This window comes from Somniosus microcephalus, chromosome 12 (genome assembly GCF_052327205.1).
Source record: "Somniosus microcephalus isolate GS21.2 chromosome 12, FLI_Smic_1.0, whole genome shotgun sequence".
Taxonomy (NCBI): domain Eukaryota; kingdom Metazoa; phylum Chordata; class Chondrichthyes; order Squaliformes; family Somniosidae; genus Somniosus; species Somniosus microcephalus.
Window position 1 is genome coordinate 18,153,772 of NC_140998.1, and position 23,692 is coordinate 18,177,463.

The following is a 23,692-nucleotide window of genomic DNA, read 5'->3' on the forward strand; positions in this document are numbered from 1 at the left end:
TGACCGGTTGGGCAGGGAGCCAGATCTCTGAGCGAGACAGTGGACTCCCAGCCATCGGGGTACCGCATGTGCGCATACGTGGGGTTTACCTCCGTTAACTCCACCTCGTCAACGAGAGGGCCATTCTTGGCAGACCGGATGAACCTCCGGAGTAGCACAGGGCCCGGAGCCACCAGCCATGACGGTACAGATGTCCCTTGTGTAGAGCGATGCCGGAACTTGAAGAATCGCTCATGAGGTGTGACAGTAGTGGACGTGGAGAGAAGAGACCTGATAGAGTGTAACACGTCGGGGAGCACAGTTTCCCACTGCTGGTCTGGTAGGTTGCATGACCTCAGTGCCAGACGGACAGCGTTCCAGATGATGGCGTTGTATCGTTCAACCTGCCCATTGCCGATTGGGTGATATGGTGTCATCTTACTCGAGGCGATTCCCCGTTGGGAGAGATAACTTTTAAGTTCACTCGACATGAAGGAGGGACCCCGATCTGTGTGGATGAAATTGGCCGTCCCGCAAAGGGAAAAGACCTGATCGAGGCATTTAATTACCGTAGAGGTAAGCATATTAGGACAGGGGAAGGAGAAGGGAAAGCGTGAATACTCGTCTACCATCGTAAGTAGGTAGGTGTTCCGCGTCGACAAAGGCAATGGCCCTTTAAAGTCTATGCTGAGCCTCTGCATAGGCTGCATTGCATGTATGAGTAAGTCATCTGATGGGCGGAAGAATGGTGGTTTCAATTCTGCACAAATCCTACAGGAGGAGCATGTTTTCTTTACGTCCTCTGTTGAGAATGGTAGATTTTTTAGAGCGCACAATGTGCAACATACGGGTAACGCCAGGATGGCATAAGTCCATATGCAGATCCGCCAGAGTCGACGTTGACATTGAAGAGCAAAATGCCCGTGTGAAGGTATCTGGGGCCACATTCTGTTTGCCGGGTCGGTAACGGATAGTATATCCAAAGGCGGCCAGCTCCATCCTCCAGAGTTGAATTTTATTATTTTTGATTTTTGTGCGCTTCCGGTTATCCAACATGAAGGCCACGGAGCGCTTGTCAGCTATGAGCGTGAAATGACGCCGAGCAAGAAAATGACTCAATTGGCGTACAGCCTCGATGATGGCTGTAGCCTCCTTCTCGACAGGGGGGTAATGGAGCTCGCTACCCTGTAAGGTTCTGGATAGGAATGCCACGGGTCAACCACCTTGATTCAAGGTAGCCGAGGTCGCCACCTCCGATGCATCGCATTCGACCACAAAAGGAATGTTTTCGTCAATGGAGCGGAGCGTGGCTTTCTCCAGCTGTCGTTTGAAGAGGTTGAAGGCAGAAATAGCCGTTGCTTCCAATGGAAAAGACTTCGCATGAAGCAGGGGCTGTATTTTATCGGAGAAGTGAGGTATCCACTTTGCGTAATAAGCAAACATGCCAAGTGCCCGACGAAGAGAGCCGAGATTTGTAGGGGGAGGGAGCTCCTGAAGTGGACGAAGTCGCTCTGGGTCCAGTCTAATAACACCGTTGCCCACCCAGTAGCCGAGAATGTTCACTGGTGGCACCGATTTCACCGATTTGGATTCGTTTAACGTTAAGTGGCGACGACGGAGAACGTCTAAAAATCTCTGAAGATTGGCGTCATGCTCCTTTTGATCATGGCCGGCAATAGTGATATTGTGGCAGAGCCACTGAGGGGCTCTGAACAACTGTACATAATTCCCTTTAACGATGTGTTAGCTACAGACTAAATCTGTACCATTGTATATACTGTTTGCATGCACAGTGCACGGTCCCTTTAAGAGCACGGGCAAACGCGATGACGTCATGCCGCTAATCACATGGTCACCCAAACGCGGGAAAAACGTGATGACGTCATGACGCCATCCACGGGACCGCCCTGGCAGTCCTCGTGGAGCCTCCGACCTGTTAAGACCTGTATTCATAGTTCTCTTGCATCAATCTGTTTAAACTCGTTAGTTTGACATTAAAAACCTTTTTGATTGATTGCCTGCGTCGAACTCAATCTCTAGATAGCAATTTGACCATTCCTACATTGGTGACCCCGACTTTTGTGAACGGATTTCGCAAAAGGAACACAGCATGGAGGCAAACGCCGTTTCGTTGATGCTGCCGCAGTTCTGGGAGCAACAAGTGACCTCGTGGTTCATCCAAGTTGAAGCCCAGTTCGCCCTGAGAGGCATCGTTGAGGATCAGACCCGATACTTATACGTGGTCTCCGCACTCGACAGCTCTACCGCCTCGCGGATCGTCAGTCTTCTCGGGAACCCCCCAGCGGACCACAAATATGAGACCCTCAAGGCGCGGTTGCTACAGGTGTTCGGGCTCACGAAATCAGAGCGCGCCCGTCGGCTGCTCGCTATGCCCGGGATCGGGGATTCCAAACCTTCCGAGATGAGCCGAATGCTCACACTCTTCGGCTCCAAACCGGAATGCTTTCTCTTCAGAGTTATTCCTCAGCCAATTACTGGAGCAAGTGCAAGCAGGCTTGGCGAGATCCAAGGTCGAAGACTGCGCAGCGCTCGCTGCCGAGGCAGACAAAATATTCACAGTTACGCAACAGTACTGCGCTGCCATGAGGCGCCCATCCCCACAGACGCCACCCCAGCTCCTCAGCCCGCGGGACTGTGCTTCTACCACGCGCGGTTTGGCGCGAAGGCGAGATGTTGCCGCCCTCCCTGCAGCTTCTCTCAACAAAAAAAACTCCGTCCAATGAAGAACGGGTCTAACAGGTGCCCCGCGGCTGCGATGGCAATCGGCAATGCAGGCAAGCTGCTCTTCATCACGGATACCCTCTCTGGTCGTCTGTTCCTGTGTGACACCGGAGCGCAGTGCAGCATTCTACCCGCGTCAGCTCTTGATGTACAGGCTGGGAGGCACGGCCTCCCCCTCGAAGCAGCTAATGGCGGAGCTATTCGGACCTTCGGTAGAAGGCGGGTCCAGGTGTGCTTCGGCGGCCAGCGGTTTTTCTGGGAATTCGTTCCGGCCAAGGTTTCGCAAGCCATTCTCGGTGCAGATTTCCTGTGCGCCAACGGCCTCCTGGTCGATGTAAGGAACCGACGGCTGATCAACGCGGCCACGTTTCATTCTATCCCTTGCCACCGTCGTAACACCATGTCGCGCACCGTCTCCTGCGCTTTCCCGACTCCAAATGAGTTCGCTTGCCTGCTAGGCGACTTTCCAGACCTGACCAGGCCCACGTTCTCCTCCACGGCCACGAAACATGGTGTGGAACACCACATCACCACCACCGGCCCCCCAGCCCAGCGCCTCGAACCTGGCAAGCTAGCGGTCGCGAAGGCGGAGTTCGCAACAATGGAACGCTTAGGGATTATCCGCAGGTCGAATAGTCCCTGGTCTTTGCCTCTTCACATCGTACTGAAACCTGGCGGCGGATGGCGGCCCTGCGGCGACTATCGGCGCCTAAACGACGCCACCACTCCTGATCGATACCCGATCCCCCACATCCAGGATTTCTCTGCCCATTTGGCAGGAAACACCGTTTTTTCCAAGGTTGACCTTGTCCGAGGCCACCACCAGGTCCCGGTGCACCCGCAAGACGTCCAGAAGACCGCAGTCATCACCCCTTTCGGTCTTTTAGAATTTTTAAGGATGCCGTTTGGGTTGAAGAACGCCGCCCAGGCTTTCCAGCGCCTCATGGTCTCCGTGCTGCGGGACCTCAAGTTCCTTTTCGTCTACTTAGATGATATTCTCATCGCCAGTCCTAATAAGGAGGAACACATCTCTCATCTACGCACCCTCTTTCGACGCCTCAGCCAACACGGCCTGATTATCAACCCAGCCAAGTGTCAGTTTGGTCTGCATCAAATTGATTTCCTGGGACATCGCATTACCGCAGAGGGAGCGGTTCCTTTGCAAGCGAAGGTGGAGGCGGTGACAGTTTGGCATAAAAATAAAACAAAAAAGGTGACTCAACCGTGGGTAACAAGGGAAATTAGGGATAGCATAAGATCCAAGGAGAGGACATACAAATTGGCCAGAAAAAGCAATAATCCTGAGGATTGGGAGCACTTCAGGATTCAACAAAGGAGGACAAAGGGATTAATTAAGAGGGGGAAAATAGAATATGAGAGTAAGCTGGCAGGGAACATAAAAACTGACTGTAAAAGCTTTTATAGATATGTGAAGAGAAAAAGATTGGTTAAGTCAAGCGTAGGTCCCTTGCAGTCTGATGTGCCTTCAATAACCACAAAACTAGAAGTTATAGACTTTATCAAGTTGGCTTTTAATCACTAAGATCAGAGCTAACATCTCAACACACTGACTGGCTCGCAGGAATGAGTCATACAGGTTAGTCAGGGAAGAGGAAGTGAAACTATACACCGTGTGGGGGAGGGTAATATACATGAGTGTAAAACGAATACAGGCAAGAACGAATACAGGCAAGAACAAACAGATTTCATTACATTGTCAGAATCGGGGGAATTTATAATGGGGAACAAAGAAATGGCAGACCAACTAAATACATATTTTGGTTCTGTCTTCACAAAGGAGGACACAAATAACCTCCCAGAAATACCGGGGAACATAGGGTCTGATGAAAGGGTAGAACTGAAAGAAATCAGTATTTGTAGGGAAATGGTGTTAGGAAAATTGATGGGACTGAAGGCCGATAAATCCCCAGGGCCTGATAATCTACATCCCAGGGTACTTAAGGAAGTGGCCCTGGAAATAGTAGATGCATTGCTGGTCATCTTCCAGAACTCGATAGACTCTGGAACAGTACCCATGGATTGGAGGGTAGCTAATGTTACCCCACTATTCAAAAAAGGTGGCAGAGAAAAAGCGGGGAATTATAGACCGGTAAGCCTGACATCGGTAGTGGGGAAAATGCTAGAGTCCATTATAAAAGATGTAGAGCACTTGGAAAGCAGTGACAGGGTCGGACAAAGTCAACATGGATTTACAAAAGGTAAATCAGGCTTGACTAATCTACTGGAATTTTTTGAGGATGTAACTGGTAAAACAGATAAGGGAGAACCAGTGGATGTGGTGTATTTGGACTTTCAGAAGGCTTTCGATAAGGTCCCGCATAAGAGATTAGCGTGCAAAATTAAGGCACATGGGATTGGGGGCAAGGTATTGACTTGGATAGAGAACTGGTTGGCGGACAGAAAGCAAAGAGTTGGAATAAACGGGTCGTTTTCCGAGTGGCAGGCAGTGACTAGTGGGGTACCGCAAGGATCGGTCCTAGGACCCCAGCTGTTCACAATATATATTAATGATCTGGACGAGGGAATTGGATGTAATATCTCCAAATTTGCAGACGACACAAAGCTGGGTGGGAGGGTATGCTGCGAGGAGGATGTCATGAAACTCCAGTACGATTTGGACAGGTTAGGTGATTGGGCAGAAACATGGCAAATGCACTATAATGTGGATAAATGTGAGGTTATCCACTTTGGTGGCAAAAACAGGAAGGCACATTATTATTTGAATGGCAATAGATTGGGAGAAGGGGAAGTGCAAAGAGACCTGGGTGTTCTTGTGCACCAGTCACTGAAGGTAAGCATGCAGGTGCAGCAGGCGGTTAAGAAGGCAAATGGTATGTTGGCCTTCGTAGCAAGAGGGTTCGAGTACAGGAACAAGGATGTCTTGCTACAGTTGTACAGGGCCTTGGTGAGACCGCACCTCGAGTATTGTGTGCAGTTTTGGTCGCCTTATCTGAGGAAGGACGTTCTTGCCATGGAAGGAGTGCAGCGAAGATTCACCAGGCTGATGCCTGGGATGGCAGGAATGACGTATGAGGAGAGATTGTGTCGATTGGGCTTATACTCACTGGAGTTTAGAAGATTGAGAGGGGATCTCATCGAAACCTATAAAATTCTGTCAGGCCTGGACAGACTAGATGCTGGAAGGATGTTCCCGATGGTCGGGGAGTCCAGAACCAGGGGTCATAGTCTAAGGATAAGGGGTAGGACATTTAGGACTGAAATGAGGAGGAATTTCTTCACCCAGAGAGTGGTGAACCTGTGGAATTCTCTGCCACAGAGGGCAGTGGAGGCCAGTTCATTAAATATATTCAAGAAAGGGTTGGATATATTTCTTAAGGCTAAAGGGATCAAGGGATATGGGGAGAAGGCAGGGACAGGGTACTGAATTTGGATGATCAGCCATGATCTCATTGAATGGCGGAGTAGGCTTGAAGGGCCGAATGGCCTACTCCTGCTCCTATCTTCTATGTTTCTATGACATCCTTTCCACGCCCGCAGAACATAAAGGCCCTGCAGGAATTCCTCGGCATGGTAAACTTTTACCACCGTTTCGTGCCTAAGGCAGCACTGCTCATGCAGCCCCTGTACGAGGCCCTCAAGGGCAAGTCTGGCAAGGATCCGGTAGGCTGGACGGGTGACATGGGCCGGGCATTCACCGACACCAAGAGCGCCTTAGCCAACATGACCATGCTGGCACACCCGCTACCAGGAGCCACCATCGCCCTCACCATCGACGCGTCAGATTACGCAATCGGCACTGTTCAGGAGCAGTGGGTGAACGGGACGTGGCAGCCGTTGGCATTCTTCAGCCGTCAACTGCGGCGTAACGAGCGGGCGTACAGTACTTTCAACAGGGAGTTACTAGCCCTTTTTCTGGCCAGCCGCCATTTCCGATTCGTGTTGGAAGGACGTCCTTTCACCGCCTTCGTCGACCATAAGCCACTGGCCTTTGCCATGGCCAAGACCGCCGAACCGTGGTCATCTCGACAACAACGTCAGCTGACATACATCTCCGAATTTACCACAGATATTCAGCACGTGGCCGGTAAAGACAACCTGGTGGCAGATTGCCTCTCCCGTGCATGCGGTCCAGCTGGGCATCGACTACGTCCTCATGGCAGCAGACCAAGTCTCAGACCCAGAAGTGCAGACTTACCGCACCAACACCACTAGCCTCCAGTTGGCCGACGTCAGGTTTCATTCGGCTGGTACCACGTTGCTGTGTGACGTCTCCGTTCGGGACCCTCGCCCTATTGTGCCGGTCGGCTGGCGCCGCAAGGTGTTTGACGCCATACATGGGTTGTCACACCCAGGAATGAAGGCTTCTCAGAAGCTAATGTCATCTAAGTTCGTTTGGCGGGGCATGCATAAAGATGTCCGCGACTGGCCCAACACCTGCGTGGTCTGCCAAAAGGCCAAGGTACAGCGCCACGTCGTTCCTGAGCGACGGTTTGACCACGTTAATGTGTACCTGGTAGGACCACTTCCACCTTCCCATGGTTTTACGCACATCCTGACCATAGTAGATCGCACCACCAGATGGCCGGAGGCGGTTCCCCTGTCATCTACTACTTCGGCGGACGTGACCAGGGCGTTCATCTCTTCATGGGTCGCCCGTTTTGGAGTGCCTGCTGACATCTCTTCGGACCGGGGACCGCAGTTTTCCTCTGAACTCTGGAATGCGGTGGCTCAACGACTCGGTGCCAAGTTACACCGCACCACAGCCTACCACCCACAAGCGAACGGTCTGTGCAAACGTTTTCACAGATCGCTTAAGGCTGCACTGAGGGCCAGCCTCCAAGACGCTGGATGGGCAGACAAGCTGCCATGGGTCATGTTGGGCCTTCACACGGCCCCCAAGGAAAATCTTCACTCTTCCGCGGCAGAGCTCGTTTATGGTCAGCCGCTGCGAGTGCCAGGGGATTTCCTGCCAACACCAACGGAGCCATGGTCCGCCTCACACCAGCTTATCAGCCACCAGGAAGCAGCCAGATGTTTCGCGCCGGTTCCCACATCGCATCACGGGTTTCAGAGCTCTCACGTTCCAGCGGAGCTGAAACAAGCCGACTACGTGTTCATCCGCCACGATGCTCACCGGGATCCGCTCAAGGCCCCATACACTGGTCCTTTCCGCGTGTTAGAGGCAGGAGACAAAACCTTCAAGGTGGATGTCGGTGGTAAACCGGACCACATTTCGGTCGACCGTTTGAAGCCAGCACACCTGGACCTTGACCGTCCCATCGAGACCGCACAGCCACCGAGACGAGGTCGGCCGCCCACTGTCGTCACGCCAGAACAAGTGCAACCACCCGCCAGACCGCCCGCCGTCCAACAGCTTCCGCTAGGGAATACAGGAGTCGTTCTGACAGGCTTGTCAGACCCCCTCACCGTTTGACTTTTTCCGTTAAAGACAATTCTGGGGGGGCGCATGTGGCAGAGCCACTGAGGGACTCCGAACAACTGTACATAATTCCCTTTAACGATGTGTTAACTACAGACTAAATCTGTACCATTGTATATACTGTTTGCATGTACAGTGCGCGGTCCCTTTAAGAGCGCGGGCAAACGTGATGACGTCATGCCGCTAATCCCATGATCACCCAAACGCGGGAAAAACGTGATGACGTCATGACGCCATCCACGGGACCGCCCTGGCAGTCCTCGTGGAGCCTCCGACCTGTTAAGACCTGTATTCATAGTTCTCTTGCATCAATCTGTTTAAACTCGTTAGTTTGACATTAAAAACCTTTTTGATGGATTGCCTGCATCGAACTCAATCTCTAGATAGGAATTTGACCATTCCTACAATATTGTCTAAATACGGAAAGGTATCCGTCAAGTTCTCTTGCCGGACTAGGCCATCCATTGCCCGTTGGAAGACGGCCACCCCATTGGTGACCCCAAATGGAAGGCGACGAAACTGATAAAGCCGACCATTGGCCTCAAAGGCCGTATACTTTTTGTCAGAGTCTTTCAGCGGTACCTGATGGTACGCGCTCTTTAAATCGAAGGTTGAAAATACCTTGTATTTGGCAAGGTTGTTGACCATGTCATCTATGCGTGGTAGCGGGTAGGCATCCAGATCGGTATATTGATTAATAGTCAACGAATAATCAATACACAGACGGTTCTTATGTTGTTTTAAAGGGTTTTTCACAATGACGACTTGAGCCCGCCAGGGAGATGAACATGGCTCGATAATACCGTCAGCTAAAAGGCGAGAGATTTCTGCCTCGATAAATGCTCGGTCGTCTTGGCTAAAGCGCCGCAATTTGGTGGCTATGGGTTTACAGCGGGGGGAGAGATTGGCAAACAGGGAGGGCTCACCGAGTAAGGCCGCCGAGAGTGCACAAAACGGCACCTTAGAAATGGTAAACTCCGGCTTTGACCCTCCAAACTCAAAAGTGAGTCTTTTGTGCTGCTTCTGGAAGTCCTGCCCCTGAAGCACATCGCTGCATAAGTTTTCGAGTACTCCGAGCCGGGTGGAGGGATATGTGCGACCATTGAGGATGAGGTTGACAAGACAGAAGCCAGAAGAATTGGTGGTCAGAGTCGTCAGAGCCATTGCAATCTCCCTGTCCGAGGGATAAATGCGCAGTTTTAACCTGCTGACAGCCCGCTTACTAATGAAGCTGTCAGAGCTGCAGGAGTCGATTAACGCGCTTAGCGTGTGCCCATTTACTGAAACCTTCGTGGCTGCATGGGACAAACTTTGGGGAAAAACAGCTGTGATGGGAGGAGGGGTAATTTTTCCTTCGGCAGCTGTAGCCTTAGCAGTGGTTCTTAGGGGAGGAGCGGCTCCATAGATAGCAACCGTGAAGCTAACAGGGGCTCTCGACTGGTATACTTTAGAGGAGTGGCCTTTCTTGTTAGCAGAGGCCCGTGACTGGCATACCTTGGAAAAGTGTCCTTTCTTGCTGCAATGATTGCAGGTCGTATTACGAGCTGGGCAAAATTTTCTGTAATGGAACATAACTCCACAAAAGAAACACTTTCTTCCTGATTGCCAGGATGCTGCTAGGGCAGGGTCGTCATCAGCAAAGGCCTCTAGGGTAGGGTCGTCGTCCGTTAGAGTAGAGTCATCATCAGCGGGGGCATCCACCCGAGACCTATCAAAAGACTTATTAAAGGTGATAGCCGCCGCCCGTGCACGTGGTGGGAGATAAGTGTCTGCATTCTTCTTGGCCAAGTCCAGGGAACACGCCTGCTCATAAGCAGCCCGTAAATTGAGGGTTTTATTTTCCAGCAGGCGCTGACATATAAAAGGGGACGCAATCCCATTGATAAAGGAATCGCGGATTAGTTCCTCTTGATACTGTTCAGCTGTAACCGCTTTAAGGTTGCAATCTTTGCTGAGCCTGCGAAGTTTCTGGAGGAATTCATCGAGTGATTCCTCAGGCTGCTGCCGAGTTGTGGCCAGTAGATGTCGAGCAAAGATTTCATTCGGGGACTTGACATATAGCTGCTGTAAAATTTGGATAGCAGCGTCGTAGTCTATACAGTCCTCAATATAAATCATACACATGAGGGGATATGTAGTTAATAAGTATTCGTAACTTATTAGAGGCATCCGCCCCACATTCTTCAAGAAAGTTGCTAAAGGTACGAAACCAATGCTTCCATACCTTCGCTGCCGCAGGTGCATTCGGGTCCAGGTCAAGACGAGCGGGTCTAAGGAGTTTTTCCATGATGGATCAGTTTCTTGCCCAAGTCCCTTTCTGCGGTTCGAGTTGCAGCTGGTTGTTCCGAATCACCCAAGGCGTGGAGACGATAACAAGTTGATTAAATTGACGTAATAAAGACTCACTACGCACTTGGTTGTACATAAAGCAAGGCTTTAATCGACTTGTAACAAAACATGGAGGTCTAGTTAGTAGTCACTAGCTTCCTGTTTCCAGATTGTCTCTGGCCAAGTTGGGCCAACGCCCGAGTATTTATACTCCTCGGATGGCGCCCTCAGCTGGCCGTTCAGTAGCACTTCCTGAGTTACTTCTTGTAGAAGTTGCGATTTGTGATATAGGGTACTGAGTTTGGATGATCAGCCATGATCTCATTGAATGGCGGAGCAGGCTCGAGGGGCCAAATGGCCTACTCTTGCTCCTATCTTCTATGTTTCTAATACCTTTGGTTAACAAAAATCTATCAAACTCAGATTTAAAATTAACAATTGATCTAGCATCAACTGCCATTTGTGGAGGAGAGTTCCAAACTTCTACCACCCTTTGTATGTAGAAGTGTTTATTAATTTAACTCCTGAAAGGTCTGACTCTAATTTTTAGACTATGCCCCTAGTCCTAGACTCACCAACCAGTGGAAATAGTTTCTCTCTATCTACCTTATCTGTTCCCCTTAATATCTTGAAAACTTTTTTCAAATCACCCCATAACCTTCTAAAGTCCAGGAAATGCAACCATAGTTTGTGTAATCTCTCCTCGTAATTTAACCCTTGGAGTCCAGGTATCATTCTGGTAAACCTACACTGCATTCCCTCCGTGGTCAATGGGAAAGAGATGATAGGGATCAGCAGGCAAAACGGTAAGGTTTTAATAACCGTCCTATTCTACGTACAACCAGGCCTGAAGGTCATTTCTGAAGCAACGGGAGTGCCTTAGTTTCTCATGTGTCAATGGGTTTGCGACGGTTGTCATGGTGACATCACTCGCACTAGAACTGAAACGTCAAGAGGGGTCATGTTCTCCGGCAACCCGCTGCAAGATCAGTTCTCTCTTTGTCGAGAGACTGCAGTGACTTCTTACATCAGTAGGAAACGCAACAGTGTCACCACATTCTATCGCAGTCTACCTCTTGCAGTTGTCTTCCTCCGTGATGCAAAAAGATTTCCCCCCCTCCCCCCGGGGTCTGCAGATCGCATATTGCTCAAAATCAGTGCCAAGTTCACAACCTGTGCTTCACTCTAACCACATCGTTTTTTTAAAAATGTTTCAACTCGATATCCCTTCCTTGGCTCAGTGGGTGACAGGCTCGCCTCTGAGTCAGAAGGTCGTGGGTTCAAGCCCCAGTCCAGAGAATCTAGACGGACACTTGCAGTGCAGTACTGAGGGAGTGCTGCACCGTCGGAGGTGCCATCTTTCGGATAAAACGAGACATCGTGCGCCCTCTCAGGCGGACGTAAAAGATCCTAAGGCACTATTTCGAAGAGGAGCAGGGGGAGTTCTCCTCAGTGACCTTGGGGCCAATATTTATCCCTCAACCAACATCACTAAAACAGATTACCTGGTCTTTTATCCCATTGCTGTTTGTGAGAGCTTGCTGTGCATAAAATGATTGCCGCATTACGTTACAGACAGTGACTACACCTTAAAAAGTACTTCATTGGCTGTAAAGCACTTTGGGACGTCCTGAGGTCGTGAAAGGCGCAACATAAATGTGAGCCTTAACAGTGAGGGCTGGCAGGCGGTTCAACAGCATGAGAGGGGCATCACACCAAGCCCAATACAGGAAACTTTTTTTTATCCGGCACCGACGGGACCGACGTGGTGCCGGTTCATCAAAAATTCCGGATAACCGAACGCTATAGTAAAAGATAGGGAGAGCTGAGAGCTCCGTATAAAGCAACAAACCCTGTTGCTTAGCAACAGTTTCAGAACAATGGCCACAAGTTCCAAGCGTCTCTGTAGCTTAGCAACAGCTGCAGCCACACCCTTGCACAGCAACAGATCGGAAGGCAAGTACAATATGAAGTAAAACTTACCTGAAACTACTCCTGAATTTTGCCGGTTAACCGAGATTTCCGGTTATTTAGGCGCCGGTAAATCGAAAGTTTCCTGTACTATGCTTGCCCAATTTCCACACGCATGCACATAGGAACTGACGTAAGAAAACTACTAGGCACTTGGTCTAAGCGTTAAACAAAGCTTTAATCAACTGTTTTTCAACATGGAGATCTAGTTGTGTCCTTCACTAGTTCCTGTTAAAGAATGTCCTGAGCAAGCTGGGCCCGTGCCCGAGTATTTATACTCTCCCTGGACAGCGCCACCAGCAGGCCGCCCGGTATTATTTCATAAGTAATTTCCACATGAATGACAAGATTCATGTCAGGAACCATAACGCCTTTTGAATGAGACGTTAAACCGAGGCCCCGTCTGCTCTATCAGGGGGATGTAAAAGATCCCACGGCATTACTTCGAAGAAGAGCAGGGGGAGTTCTCCCCGGTGTCCTGGTTAACATTTATTCCTCAACCAACATCAGTAAAACAGATTATCTGGTCATTATCACGTTGCTGTTTGTGGGAGCTTGCTGTGCGCAAATTGGCTGCCGTGTTTCCCACATTACAACAGTGACTACACTTCAAAATACTTCACTGGCTGTAAAGCACTTTGGGACGACCTGAGGTTGTGAAAGGCGCAATATATATGCAAGTTCTTCTTTTCTATGCCTGATTTATGTCTCTCTTACCTGAGGGGCAGAATAGTGCCTGTACCACCAACTGAGGTCACCCAACTCACTACAGAGGGGGGGTGGGGGGGGTGGGGAAATCAGCCCTGGCAACATCCTTGTCTGAACGGGACAGATACTCATTGGGTAACCTCACTGAGTCTCCACAGGAGCTGCAGTTTCATTCTTAAATTCTTCACCTAAACTGGGAGGGAAACTCACTAACCATTCGCCTTCCGTAGAGATAGAAAAGCTCAGCACTGAAGTGAGCTGCAATTGCGATCTAAAGAAGGCACACAGTTAAGTAGATTTGAAGGATTCTTCCTGCAGAAAGCAGTTTAAATGTCACGCCTCTAATTTGCTTTTCATTCCTTCCTGGCAAGTGAACAGAATCATGCATCAATCTCACTTTGCTGCTTAAATCAACAACAACTTGCATTTACAGAGTGACTTTAACACAGTAAAAGCTCCTCGCAGGAACGTTATTAATCAAAATTTGACACCGAGCCACATAAGGAGATATTAGGACAGGTGACCAAAAGCTTGGTCAAAGAGGTAGGTTTTAAGGAGCGTCTTGAAGGAGAGAGGTAGCGAGGCGGCGAGGTTTCGGGAGGGAATTCCAGAGCGGAGGGCCCAGGCGGCTGAAGGCACGGCCGCCAAACACCTACCTTTGCTGCCGTAGTGTTGTGGTGGAAGGTCATATGGGACGGGGAATGACATGTCTGATGCTTTGCAGCCTGGCTGTTGACCTCTGCGTACTGAGAATCGACCTGTTCCCATTCCCTGATGATTAAGAGAGACGGGATATAATGATATGAACTGACAGCAGGCAATGTATATACACACAGTTCAACTCAGCTCCATTGATCTTAATGCAGTGAATCATCAGCCCTTCCCTGCAGCTAATGCAACCCTCTTTACCTCCTGTTATTTTAGATCATTCATTTTCCACACACACACACATAAATAAAATACTCAACAGGCAACGAAACAGCAAAGCCGTCGTGAAAATATTTGGCTAAATAATAAAGAAATACAAAATCACAACAGAAAATGCTGGAAACACTCAGCGGGTCAGGCAGCATCTGTGAAGAGAGAAACGTTAACGTTTCAGGTCGATGACCCTTCCTTAGAACTGGAAAAAGTTGGAGATAGAAGAGGTTTTTAAGCAAGAGCAGGGGCAGGGAGAGGGGGGAGGGGAGGAAAGAACAAAAGGGAAAGTCTGTGATAGGATGGAAGGCAGGAGAGATTAAGAGACAAAAGGGATGATGGTGCGAGGCAAAAGGAGATGGTAATGGGACAAGTAAAGAAACAAACGATGGGTCTAGATGAAGTGTAAATGGCGATGGCAGAATGATCGACAGCTGCCATGTGAGAGAGAGAATAGGGGCCGAGGTTATGGTCTGAAATTGTTGAACTCGATGTTGAGTCCGGCAGCCTGTAAAGTGCCTAATCGAAAGATGAGGTGCTGTTCCTCGAGCTTATGTTGAGCTTCATTGATACAATCTGATTAGCGTGTACCAAACTCTTAATCAGTTAAGGGTCACGGGCAACTAACTGCACCATTTTGGATCATTAAATCTTGGATTCCTTACATTACAACAGTGACTGCACTTCAAAAAAGTACTTAATTGGCTGTAAAGCTCGTTGGGACGTCCGGTGGTCGTGAAAAGCACTATAGAAATGCAAAGTCTTTCTTTCTGGATAAACATAATTTCTAACGCCACTGCGGGTGCAGCATGGGAAAAATAAAGATTCGCTTGCAAGCCACTAATTCACCCCAGTATATTTTTATGCTGTGGCGGAGCCACTAAAGGACTCAGATCGTTTGTATATAATTCCCTTTAACAACATGTTAGCTACAGCCTGAGTCTGTATCTTTATTTGTACTGTTTACTTGTACAGAGCAGGATTACTTTAACAGCGCGGGTAAACGCGATGACGTCACGTCGTACATCACGTGATTCCCCCACTAGCAGGAAGAACGTGATGACGTCAACCACGGGACCGCCCAAGCAGTCCTCGTGGAGCCTCCGAACTGAACAGACCTACACTTGATGTTCTCCTGCAGTTACCTGTTTAAACCTGTTAGTTTCCATTAAACTTCGTTTTGTTTGATCGCCTGAGTGGACCTCAGTCTTTGGATAGGAACTAGACATTCCTACAATGTTAGGCATCTATTCGGAGATCCTGGTGCTTTATTGTTTTACATACTGATGGTTATATTGTGGAGTGGATCAACGCCAAGGGATCAAATCTGTCATTTTGTCATGTAACATCACAGTGTGTTGGAAAATGTGTTTAACTCGAGAGAGTGAGAGAAAAAAAAAATGTTCCATTCGACGTTATTAAATCTACTTTGAAAGCAGCACAAAAAAAAATGTTTTAATCAGAAATGCAGGAAGCGGTTCAATTTGATCTAAATGGTCATGCATTTGTTTTTTTCTCACAGTGTGAGGCTGTTTTCAAATCCATTGGAGCCTTAGGTTTAAAAGCCGTGCTCGAGTTTCCTCTGGAGAAAGACGAAAGATAAGGGGGCCCTTTCACCGAGTAGGGACAGGTAGAGATTACACTGCAGAAAAGCAGAGACGGCTCCCACACCATTACCATCACCATGAAGACCGCCGACGATTTTTTTTTCCCACCTCTCTAATTAAGGGAACGTTTGTCATCTTAATTTGCAAGGCAAAGCCACATAATCTTCCATTTCGTGCTCTCGCTAAGTGTCCTCCCCCTCCCCCCCCCCACCACCCCCTTAGGTAGTCACTTTAATCAGTTTTTAGACAGCAGACTCCCAGCTAAGTTGCCTTCCATTTAACAGTTTCAGGTCGACAGACAGCAGAATTGCTAATGGAAGGTGCACTGTCAAAACAGGTCAAGTTCCCAATTTGGGAGCAAATTTTGTACTAATGAGTTGATATGTCACTGTAAGTCAGAGGTTTTATAAGAATATCAAAGCATCATTAAAGTCTGCTCCACTGGCTCCATGCGTAGGGAACATGTGACGTGGACATTGTGACCATTCAGCAGAATAATGCTCCCCTTATAGAAACAGATTTCATTGCTCGCACGCTTCATAATTTAACGCCAATTCACTTCACAGATGACTAGGCTGTCATTTTAAGTCATGGCTCGTGATTCTGGCACCAAATCTATAGAATTAGCACAAGAGAGTTGTGTGGGAGTATCACAGATGGGTCACTTTAAAATAAAAGAATATTGTAGTGCAGTGGTTATGTTACTGGACTGGTAATCCCGAGGCTGGACTCATAACCCAGAGAATGCGAGTTCAAATCCCACTGTGGTTGTTTAAGGAATTAAATTCAGTTCAAAAGATTATGGAAGTAAAAAGCTGGTATCAGGAGAAGTGGCCATGAAGCTGTCAGATTGCTGTCAAAACTTAACAAATGTCCTTTAGGAAAGGAAACCTGTTGTCCTTACCCGGTCTGGCCTATGTATGACCCCAGCCCCACACATAAGAAGCAGGAGTCGGCCATACAGCCCCTCGAGTCTGCTCCGCCATTCAATAAGATCATGGCTTAACGTCAACTCCACTTTCCCGCCCTATCTCCATATCCCTTGATTTCCTTACTGCCCCTATCGATCTCAGCCTTGACTACACTCAACGACTGAGCATCCACAGCCCTCTGGGAGAGAGAATGCCAAAGATTCAAAATCTTCCGAGTGGAGAAATTTCTCCTCATCTCAGTCCTAAATGGCCGACCCCTCATTCCGAGACTATGACCTCTATCTAGTTCAAGACACTTCAGCCTGGGGAAACAGCCTCTCGGCATCTGCCCAGTCAAGCCCGCTAAGAATTTTAGACGTTTCAATGAGATCACCTCTCATTCTTCTGAACTCCAGCGAGTATAGGCCCAATCTACCCGATCTCTCCTCATAGGACAACCCTCTCAACCCAGGAGGAATTTCTTCACTCAGAGGATTGTGAATCTTTGGAATTCTGTGCCCCAGAGGGCTGTGGATGCTGAGTGTTTGAGTAAATTCAAGGTTGAGAGCGATAGATTTTTGGACTCTAGGGGAATCAAGGGATATGGGGATTGGGCGGGAAAGTGGAGTTGAGGTCGATGATCAGCCATGATCTTATTGAATGGCAGAGCAGGCTCGAGGGGCCGTGTGGCCCACTCCTGCTCCTAATTCTTATGTTCTTATGAATCAATCTAGTGAACCTTAAAGTTAAAGTTAATGTGGTTGACTCTTAACTGCCCTCTGATGTAGCCTAGCAATCCAGTCAGTTGCACCAAACCACTTCCCGGGATAACTTGGGAACATCCTGAGAATGAATAACGCATTTTATTTTAGACTTCACACCTCAACCACATCTACCCGCCTTAGCTCCACATCCACTGATACCCTTGCCCACCAAAAATCTATCGATCTCAGTCTTGACGGCTTTGGCGTTTCCATGCCAGATCGGGGCGTTAAAAAACCTGCGGAGAGCTGGTACGTCAGCCCTGTGAGAAGGTGGCTCGGTAAACATAGAAACATAGAAGATAGGAGCAGGAGTAGGCCATTCGGCCCCTCGAGCCTGCTCCGCCATTTAATGAGATCATGGCTAATCATTCAAATTCAGTACCCTGTCCCTGCCTTCTCCCCATATCCCTTGATCCCTTTAGCCTTAAGAAATATATCCAACTCCTTCTTGAATATATTTAATGTATTGGCCTCTACTGCCTTCTGTGGTAGAGAATTCCACAGGTTCATCACTCTCTGGGTGAAGAAATTCCTCCTCATTTCTGTCCTAAATGGCTTACCCCTTATCCTTAGACTGTGACCCCTGGTTCTGGACTCCCCGACCATCGGGAACATCCTTCCTGCATCTAGTCCTGTCAGAATTTTATAAGTTTCAATGAGATCCCGTCTCATTCTTCTAAACTCCAGCGAGTACAAGCCCAATCGACCCAATCTCTCCTCATACGTCATTCCTGCCATCCCAGGTATCAGCCTGGTGAATCTCCGCTGAACTCCTTCCATGGCAAGAACATCCTTCCTCAAATAAGGCCACCAAAACTGCACACAATACTTAAGATGTGGTCTCACCAAGGCCCTGTATAACTGCAGCAAGACATCCTTGTTCCTGTACTCAAACCCTCTCGCTACGAAGGCCAACATGCCATTTGCCTTCTTAACCGCCTGCTGCACCTGCATGCTTACCTTCAGCGACTGGTGCACAAGGACGCCCAGGTCTCGTTGCACTTCCCCTTCTCCCAATCATTTGCCATTCAGATAATAATCTGCCTTCCTGTTTTTGCCACCAAAGTGGATAACCTCACATTTATCAACGTTATATTGCATCTGCCATGCTTCTGCCCAATCACCCAACCTGTCCAAATCATACTGGAGTTTCTCGGCATCCTCCTCACAGCACACACGCCCACCCAGCTTTGTGTCGTCTGCAAATTTGGAGATATTACATCTAGTTCCCTTGTCTAGATCATTAATATATATTGTGAATAGCTGGGGCCCAAGGACCGATCCCTGCGGTACCCCACTAGTCACTGCCTGCCACTTGGAAAAAGACCCGTTTATTCCAACTCTTTGCTTTCTGTCTGCCAAGCAGTTCTCTATCTAAGTCAATACCTTGCCCCCAATCCCATGTGCCTTAACTTTACACGCGAATCTCTTATGCGGGACCTTATCGAAAGCCTTCTGAAAGTCTAAATACACCACATCCACTGGTTCTCCCTTATCTATTTTACCAGTTACATCCTCCAAAAATTCCAGTAGATTAGTCAAGCACGATTTACCTTTTGTAAATCCATGTTGACTTTGTCCGATCCTGTCACTGTTTTCCAAGTACTCTGCTATTTCATCTTTTATAATGGACTCTAGCATTTTCCCCACAACCGATGTCAGGCTTACCGCTGTAATTCCCCGTTTTCTCTCTACCACCTTTTTTGAATAGTGGGGTAACATTAGCTACCCTCCAATCCATGGGTACTGTTCCAGATTCCAGAAACAAGCTTGCTGCGCTCAAGTGAGCTGAGCATCAAATCGGCAGGTCACGCATTAACGTGCTATTGTAGAGATGATTAGGCATGTTATACAGAGAATACTTACTGACGTAAGAAAACTACTAGGCACTTGGTCTAAGCGTTAAACAAAGCTTTAATCAACTGTTTTACAACATGGAGATCTAGTTGTGTCCTTCACTAGTTCCTATTAAGAATGTCCTGCGCAAGCTGGGCCCATGCCCGAGTATTTATACTCTCCCTGGACAGCGCCACCCGCAGGCCGTTCAGTGTCATTTCATAAGTCTTTCTTTCATGAATGACTGATTCATGTCACTTACCTCTCGTCCGGAGGGAAGATGCATTCAACCCGGAAATTAATGCCGGTGACAGGAGTTTTATGCTATAAATTCAGCGTGACCGGCACCTATTTTAAAATGATGTTGCACTTGTGTTATCGAATGGCTGCATCAGCCTGGACTCCTTGTTCTGTGAGGCTTTTTGTTTTAAGTTGTTCTTGGGATGTGTGCAATGCTGGTAAGGCCTCATTTAGCACCCACCACTAGTTACCCTGCGAGATTTGGGTACAATTGCTCACAAGGATTATTACTTGGGCATTAATGTTCAGCCATGTAATGTGGGACTGGAGGCACGTGTGCACCAGACCCGAGAGGGGCGGCAGGTGCGCTTCCCTGAAAGTAATTTGTGAACCAGTTTCTTCCTTATTCATTCTCGGGATGTGGGCGTCGCTGGCAAGGCCGGCATTTATTGCCCACCCCTAGTTGCCCCTTGAGAAGGTGGTGGAGAGCCGCCTTCTTGAACCGCTGCAGTCCGTGCGGTGAAGGTGCTCCCACAGTGCTGTTAACATAAGAAATAGGAGCAGGAGTCGGCCATTTAGCCCCTCAAGCCAGCTCCGCCATTCAATAAGATCATGACTGATCTGCTACCCCAATTCCACTTTCCCGCACTATGGTTCAATGAGATCATCTCTCATTCTTCTAAATTCTAGGGAATTTAGGCCTAGTCTACTCAATCTGTCCTCATAGGGCAATCCCCCTGACGTAAGAAAACTACTTGGCACTTGGTCTAAGCGTTAAACAAAGCTTTAATCAACTGTTTTACAACATGGAGGTCTAGTTGTGTCCTTCACTAGTTCCCGTTAAGAATGTCCTGCGCAAGCTGGGCCTGTGCCAGAGTATTTATACTCTCCCTGGACAGCGCCACCCGCAGGCCGCTCAGTATTATTTCATAAGACTTTCTTCCATGAATGACTGATTCATGTCACCCCCATCCCAGGAATCAATCTAGTGAACCTTCATTGCACTCCCTCTAAGGCAGGTATATCCTCCCTTGGGTTAGGTAGGGAGCAATGTTCCCTTTAAGCTGCACGGTCGAGCAGTGCTCTGGAAGACCTGTGCAGCCGGCTCACCGGCTTTTAAATGCAAAAAAGGCGCCTGCGTGGATTTTTGAACGGGCCGCACAGTCAGTTAAAGGGGCCGGGCAGCCCCCCCCAAAAAAATTACAGGGAACAGTGGTAAGAAGTTCCAGGATTTTGACCCAGCGACGATGAAGGAACGGCCGATATATGTCCAAGTCAGGATGATGTGTGACTTGGAGGGGAACTTGGAGGTGGTGGTGTTCCCATGCGCCTGCTGCCCTTGTCCTTCTAGGTGGAAGAGGTCGCGGGTTTGGGAGGTGCTGCCGAAGAAGCCTTGGCGAGTAGCTGCAGTGCATCTTGTAGATGTTACACACTGCAGCCACGGTACGCCGGCGGTGGAGGGAGTGAATGTTTAAGGTGGTGGATGGGCTGCCGATCAAGCAGGCTGCTTTGTCCTGGATGCTGTCGAGCTTCTCGAGTGTTGTTGGAGCTGCACTCATCCAGGCAAGTGGAGAGTGACGTAAGGAAACTACTAGGCACTTGGTCTAAGCGTTAAACAAAGCTTTGATCAACTGTTTTACAACATGGAGGTCTAGTTGTGTTCTTCACTAGTTCCTGTTTAGAATGTCCTGCGCAAGCTGGGCCCGTGCCCGAGTATTTATACTCTCCCTGGACAGCGCCACCCGCAGGCCGCTCAGTATTATTTCATAAGTCTTTCTTTCATGAATGACTGATTCATGTCAGAGAGTATTCCATCACACTAAGGACACCGGGGATAACTACCCTGCTGTTTTTCAAAATAGTGCCGTGGGATATTTTACGTCCACCTAAGAGGGCAGATGGGGCCTTGGTTTAACGTCTCATCCGAAAGACGGCACCTCCGACAGTGCAGCACTCCCTCAGCACTGCACTGGGAGAGTCAGCCTGGATTATGTGCTCACGTTTCTGAGAGTGGGACTTGAACCCACGACCTTCTGACTCAGAGGCGGGAGTGCCACGGCTGACGTCATAGGATATTGTTTCCATATGAAACACTCAGAATATAAAAAGGGGGGAATTAATTCTGCTCTTCAAGGAAATTTGTCCCCCCCACTTTTTGTCTCAAACTCTTTCCATAACGAAGGAACCAAATGGACCTCCAGAGTATCTGCAGATTCAGATGTGGGCTGTAATCTTCCAAAAGCACTAAAACATCTGATGATCAGGTACAGGAGAAAATGCAGCGTGACAGCTCACCACACTGAAGCTTTAAGTGGTGCTTAAGGGTGCTGAGCTGCCAGGTATGTAAGTACACAATGCCTCTCCCCGGCACGGCACAGCAGCATTCATTGCAGAAAGGTCTCCACCATTTCAGTGGGGAACTGCAAGCTCTTCCTAATTTATTCTTCAGCAATAAAATATGAGTGGCAGCATGCAGGAGAATTTTTTTTTGTTGAAAATTATAGCCAACTAGTCCGTGCCGGTGTTTATGCTCCACACGAGCCTCCTCCCACCCCTCTTCATCTTGTAAAGGACTAGCCATATTCAGAAAAATACACCATCCTATGAAAGAAAAAGCCTTATTAAAATGACATACTGGGTCTGGAAATCTGGAAGCCTCAACAATCTAAAGCTGTGAACAGCATACAGGATATTGAGATAAGATAAGATGTTGACACTGAGACAACAGCCTTATTGAAGTAGAAGGTTGGAGGTTCCTAAAAGTCTGACGCTTTGGAAAGAACACAATAGCCATACCCAATTAAGGTGTTATTAACCAACACTTCGGAAAGAAACACAGAACATTAAAGAAACATGTGCCTTTGTAAAAATGACATCAAGTAAAAGGAACACCTGCCGTCAAATCATTTTTATGTTAAAATTAGAACACGGAGACACAGGTCTGTGTTGCAACGAGTTGAGGTGTTCTAAATGCAAAGGATACAAACAGGAGACTTTGATAAGAATATCAAATAGATGCACCTGTTACAACCGTTTTTGATGATAAGCTTGGGATACCTACACAGCAGACATAATTCTGCAAGCTACCAGCTGAACTGACTAAGAATAGAAGGGGTCAACAGAAAAATGACTGGAGATAATTAGCTTATGTCAGCAGAAAACGTCAAAGGATATACCACTGAGAAAGAGTATAAAAATTGGACTTTCAAATAGGAAGATAGATTTGCTGAAAGGGGCAAAGCGATTCTCAGGCTTCAGAGGCAAGCTCTGTATGCCTTCAACTCTTTGCATCTCGGGGATCAAAAAGGTACTTGTATTTGATTTTGATGAATATCCTGGAATAAGACTAAGAACTGTAAAAAATGTGACGAAGTTAAGTTTTGAAAATAAAAATCTCTGATAATAAGAATTGTAAGCTTTTGTATTTGGAACTGTTAATGTTGCGACTGAATCACCAACTGTAATTACATGTCGGTTCTTTAATAAATCTATATTTTTTTAGAATTGTCTCACATAGTACTTCTGTATCAAACTCGCGAACTCAATCTCTGTACACTCTTTGGTGAGGAGTTGCAGAATTCTGGGGGAGTTTTCCGGACCCTCATAATATCTGGAAGGTTACAGTCTAGCTAAACTTAGTAAAAGTGCTATCTGGAGGACGGTAACATCTTCAGGTCATTCCTTTCCTTTAGGGAGAGATAGTCTGGTGACTGGGCAGCTGCATGGCAGATGCAGTATAATGTGGATAAATGCGAGGTTATCCACTTTGGTGGCAAAAACAGGAAGGCAGATTATTATCTGAACGGCAATAGATTGGGAAAAGGGAAAGTGCAACGAGACCTGGGTGTCCTTGTGCACCAGTCGCTGAAGGTAAGCATGCAGGTGCAGCAGGCGGTTAAGAAGGCAAATGGTATGCTGGCCTTCATAGCGAGAGGATTCAAGTACAGGAGCAAGGATGTCTTGCTGCAGTTGTACAGGGCCTTGGTGAGACCACACCTTGAGTATTGTGTGCAGTTTTGGTCACCTTATCTGAGGAAGGATGTTCTTGCCATGGAGAGAGTGCAGCGAAGATTCACCAGACTGATACCTGGGATGGCAGGAATGACGTATGAAGAGAGATTGGGTCGATTGGGCTTGTATTTGCTAGAGTTTAGAAGAATGAGAGGGGATCTCATTGAAACTTATAAAATTCTAACAGGGCTAGATAGACGAGATACAGGAAGGATGTTCCCAATGGTGGGGGAGTCCAGAACCAGGGGGGTCACA

At 48.1% G+C, this 23,692-nt stretch overlaps 1 protein-coding gene across 1 annotated transcript in view; it reads right to left on the reverse strand.

The window, feature by feature from the left end:
• tdp1 (tyrosyl-DNA phosphodiesterase 1) overlaps positions 1-23,692 on the reverse strand; it is a 192,504-nt gene that overhangs the window by 22,172 nt on the left and 146,640 nt on the right. Inside the window, 1 exon segment of the mRNA XM_086002633.1 lies at positions 13,807-13,921. Coding sequence (XP_085858759.1) covers positions 13,807-13,921 — 115 coding nt within the window.